This window comes from Scardinius erythrophthalmus, assembly GCF_964197995.2.
Source record: "Scardinius erythrophthalmus genome assembly, chromosome: 11".
Classification (NCBI taxonomy): domain Eukaryota; kingdom Metazoa; phylum Chordata; class Actinopteri; order Cypriniformes; family Leuciscidae; genus Scardinius; species Scardinius erythrophthalmus.
Genome location: NC_138231.1, coordinates 1,194,054 through 1,199,261, shown reverse-complemented (window position 1 = coordinate 1,199,261; position 5,208 = coordinate 1,194,054). Strand labels below are relative to the sequence as shown.

General features: G+C 39.1%; 1 protein-coding gene across 1 annotated transcript; it reads right to left on the bottom strand.

The window, feature by feature from the left end:
• Positions 1–1,742: 1,742 nt before the first annotated feature.
• dio3b (iodothyronine deiodinase 3b) lies at positions 1,743–4,289 on the bottom strand. The gene has a single exon (XM_081378939.1). It carries the CDS (start codon positions 4,125–4,127, stop codon positions 3,300–3,302), a length of 828 nt encoding a protein of 275 aa, XP_081235065.1. The 5' UTR covers positions 4,128–4,289; the 3' UTR covers positions 1,743–3,299.
• Between the last annotated feature and the right edge of the window lie 919 nt (positions 4,290–5,208).

Below are 5,208 nucleotides of genomic sequence, written 5' to 3'. Positions count from 1 at the left end.
AAAATAAAGGAATTATTATGCAAACCAGTGGTTGTGTGGAGTATTTTAAAAACATTTAGAGGATTTAAGTTAATCTGTAATCATTCATTCATGTGTGAAGTAAAAATAAGCTAGTATTATAGTAAAAATGATTCAACCCAATATTCTGGGTTTAAAAAACACCTAATTTGCTGGGTAAAATTAACCAAACATGTGTTCCGTCCTATATTTACACAGCCCTTGGGTTAAAAACAACCCAAATTGGGCTCAATCAAACACTATTAACAGCTTTCTGTTTGCTTAGCTCTCTCTCTCTCTCTCTCTCTCTCTCTCTCTCTCTCAGACGATCATCTCTAAGATTGCTCATCTTTCTCATGTTAAAGCTCTAAAGACAGTTCACTCCACCAGACATTCCTCGAGAGCCTAGTTAGGTGGATTACAACTTGATATGAAGGAAATGTGAGTGGTGTTTGCTTTATTAAAATGCACATGAGCAATATTAATAGTGATGCTTGGTTTATCAAACGCCACTAAACATGGATTGTTTGTGTCTGCATTTTTGGTAACCCTTTTTAGGCATTCTAGAAGTAACTTTGCAAATACATGTTAACTTATTCTAATAACCATGTCAATAAATACTCTAATGATAGTTAGTTGACATGTAGTTTCAAAGATATTTATACTCAGTAGAATGTCTAAAGTTGACCATGCAGTGAAATAAAGTGGAACCGCATTTTAAAATTTACAATAAGGTTTATTAGTTAACATTTGAAAATGTATTTACTAACATGAACTAACAATGAGCAATACATTTGTTATAGTATGTATTAATCTTTGTTAATGTTAGTTAATAAAAATCCAGCTGCTCATTGTGTGTTCATGTTAGTTCACAGTGCATTAACTAATGTTAACAAATACAACCTTTCATTTTAATAACGTATTAGTAAATGTTAAAATTAATATTACCTAAGGTTAATAAATGCTGAAGAAGTATTGTTCATTCTTAGTTCATGTTAACTTAATGTAGTTAACTAATGTTAACTAATGAACCTTATCGTAAAGCGTTATCCATATTTTAATCAAAAGAAAAAAAATTCCCAATTCCTAATCATGCTTTTTGAAGCTAAAAGTGTTGCTTTTACATCCCTATAAACAGGCAATATGAGAGAGAATTTACAGTTTGTTTGGCGTGTAAAAATGTCTCAGATACAAAGAAATATTATAGTCAGGAAAAACAAGTATTGCTGTATCTTACTTTCACAGAAGTGCATCATTTACCTCACATTATATTGCTATATTTCACATAACTGTTTATTTTTCACATTTCAGGTCCAGCCGAGTCTCTAACACATTTAGAAATTATGGATAAAACCGATTTAGAGGGTGCTCTACCATTTATTAAAAAAAAAAAAAAGTGTTCAATAAAATATACACCATTTACAAAACAACATTTGGCAATACGTCTGGAGGCCATTTCTCTGTCCTGTACTCTAGTGTCAAATTACATCAGTATCGGTTTTCTGGTTAAAATCCTTTTAAAAACCGATCTTCACAATAACTCCAGAGTACAATGAAACGGCCTCCTGGCCGCACACACACACACACACGCGCGCTCACAAGGAAAAGATACCATACAAAAATAAAAATAGGATATGTTATAGATAGATAGATATACTGTTTTTGCAATATTTCAAATAAAATGCCAGGTTGGATTGACAAAACAAGAAGAACAGAGACAAAAGCACAACAGCTATCATGCGGTCGCTCAAACATCTGTCTAGATAACTGTATATGCGTGAAAGTAAAACCCAACATCTGCAGTATTGTGTGTGAGTCTGTAGCAGCAGCTGAAGACACTGGTTTGATGGCTGTGTTCAAAACCTGTGAGATGCAGATCTTCACTTGCAGTCTGTGTGACGTGTTATCCTCCAGATCAAGGGCTCTCAACCTTTTACACGGCAGAAAATACTTAATGCTTAAATCAAAGATGGATTTACTAGAGTAGTAAAATGACATAAGATATACTCATCTAGTAAATGCATCTTGATTTAAGAATTTTTTAGATATTTGAACTGGAAATACTGAGTAAGAAAATCTTTTTTTTTTTTTTGCAGTACACAGGCCCATATGAGAAGCTCGACGACACTTTAGCACTTTCACTAAGAACATAATAAGAGCGTAATGTTTATTCAAACAGTTGGAACTGTCATAAGTGCTCTGGTTGAAAACCCCGGATCTGGCGTTTATTCCTGTTTTAAACCTGTATTGAAACATCAATGACTTTTTCTTTTGTCTAAAAAGCATCTCTATGACGTAAAGAAACACATTCACGTTGGGTTTTGAACACAGCTAATTACTTCATTATAAAGACACAAGAGTTTGCTGGGAAAACATCCATCCATCTTACATAGATATATATGTCATGAAAATATATTTGAAAAAATAATAATTTTTCTCCACACCTCCTTCGCGGCCCCCAGGGGTCCACACTGTAAACAAAGTGAAATGTGCAACTGTTATGAATTGTTATAAATGACTTTTTAAATGGTGTGTAACCCATTTTTTTTATTTTTAGGCTACCTGAGGAAACGGCTTTACAGTGATGGACCCCTGGTTAAAAAAGCCTGGCTCAAGCTCAATGGAAACAATCTTTATCCAAAGAACCATTAGCTTATTTTGAAGAAAAAAACACACGGTAACACTTTATTTCCATAGTCCACTTTAGACATTCGACTAACTTTAAGTAACTTTGCAACTACATGTCAACTAACTGTCATTGAGTATTAGTAGACTGTCTGCTTAATATCTGCTAACTCTTTATTGTGATGATCCCCAACAGATATTCTCCTGACTATGAGTAACTTTACAACTACAAGTCGACTTATTCTCCTAACCCGAACCTAACAGTCTACTAATACTCTAATGACAGTTAATGACATGTAGTTGAAAAGTTACTTATCGTCAGTAGAATGTCTAAAGTGGACTATCGAAATAAAGTGGAACCAAAAACACTGATCTGTAGAAGCTAAACATTATAAAGATCCCAGTATAAACGCACTCAATGGGTCCGTTTATAAACCGAAATGTGGGTCAAACAAGGACAAACCCAAACATTGGGTTAAAAATGTAATTTAAAAATGTAACCCAACGCAACGGCTGGGTTTGTCCATATTTAACCCAAAGTTGGGTTAAAACAAACCAGCATGTTTTTTTTGTTTTTTTGTTTTTTGTTTGTTTTTTTAGAGTGCATGTTTTTATGTCTTTATGATAAGGACACGAGAGAAGTGGAAAACATCCAAACATCCATCCGCGCGCGTCTTTTACACGTGCACAACCACCGGCGCGTCAGACGCTTCCAGCTCGTTCCGGTAACGCTCGAGCCAGTCTCTGAGCTCCGAGATCCGGTAGCCCTCCGGACCCCTCCCGCCTTGATACACGACCTTCTCGTCCTTTAGTATGTAGAGGCGCTCGAAATACGCGCCGTACGCCGAGTTGGACGAGTTCTCCATGGTGTCCACGACTATTGCGCTCTCCGGTACTTTCTGGTTCATGAGCTCCGCGGCGCGGAGCCGGTCCTCCAGGCAGCGGTGCCGCGGGATTTGATACGGCGCGTCGGAGCTCACCCAGCCGTCTGACGGATGCGCTTCCTCGATGTACACCAGCAGCGAGTCCGCGATGTCCGCGTACTGCCGTGCGACGCGTTGGAACGCCGACAGGCGCGTCATGAACGGCGGTCAGGAGCAGCTCCCGAAGTTGATTATGAGAGGTCTCCTCCCGCGGGCGTAGTCTAGAATCCTCCGCGTGCCTCTCCGACGCGCGTTGTCCAGCGGAACCACCTCTGTGTTGGGTGCCGCGCCGCCCAAACGCGCCGTTTTAAAGAAGTCCAGCTTCTGCCCGTACCACACGGCGCGCAGCGACTCGAGCGTGAACATCTTGTTGGAGTCGGACACGCACATCGGCGGGTCGTCAGGGCTCGCGAGATCGCTTTCCCGCATCTTCATTAGAAGCTTCCTTCGGATGCAAAGGAAATCCAGGAGCCAGAGCGTCAGTGCCGCGAGGAGGAACCGCGGGAGAAGCATCAGACACACGGCCGCGTTTTTCAACGCTTTCGCCGTTTGGACACCTGCGGATCCATGCAGCATCTCCATCCCCGTCCGGACAGGTACAGATACAGCCGTGTCGTTTAACGCTCTCTCTCTCTCTCTCTCTCTCTCTCCCCCCCTCTCTCTCTCTCACACACACACTCTCTCTCTCTCTCCCTCTCCCTCTCTCTCTCTCTCTCTCTCTCTCTCTCTCTCTCTCTCAACCTCTCTCTCTCTTTCGAGCACCAAGTCCCGCTTTTTATAGGACTATAAGGATTTGAATGAAAAACAACACGCCTACACTCGTGCCGCCTCCTCACATGGAGGGGATTCCCTCCCGTCAACTCTCCTGTCTGGAGGAGAGAGAGAGAGAGAGAGAGAGAGAGAGAGAGAGAGAGAGAGAGATGCGATCAAATGCAACATGCTGCTTGTTAGATTATTTGACAGCTCCGTGCATTGAAATGCATTCCATCAAAAATGCTTCTCCATGCTGATATATGCACAGTTGGAAAACGTTGGGTTATTTTTTTAACCCAACATCTGGGTTAAACATAACTGGGTCACTATGTTGGGATATTTTTCCTAAAATGTTGGGTCATTTTAAAAATCGATGGGTAGCCTAATTTCTAGTAATAACACGGTTGTTGGGTTAAATAGGTATGTTGTATGTACACTTGTGTATTTTGAATTTATGTACACAATTATGTATATTTACACTAAATTCTAGACTCCCCAGTATTTAGTTTGTAATTAAAATATATATTTGTTGAGACATATTTGTTTTATACAAATAAACAATCTATATTTGAAAACAAGGTGCATTTTATTTATTAAAATAATGGCATAAATAAAAATAAATAGTTAACTTTTAACCCAACTGGTTTTAACCCAATGCATTGGGTTAAAATAACCCACAGTTGGAAAGGTGTTATACCACCCCATAGCTGGGTTATTCGTTGGGTTATTTTTAAACCAATATTATTAAGTGAGTGTTGGATCATTTGACATGGTATAAATACTTTTTTTCAAGACATGTTTCTTATTTCAATTGCAATGGTGAAATGTAGAGAGAGAGAAAGATAGATGTTAGATTGTTTGACATGGCAGTTGCATTTTGTTAATGCTAGGCATGCTTCTTACTCACTTA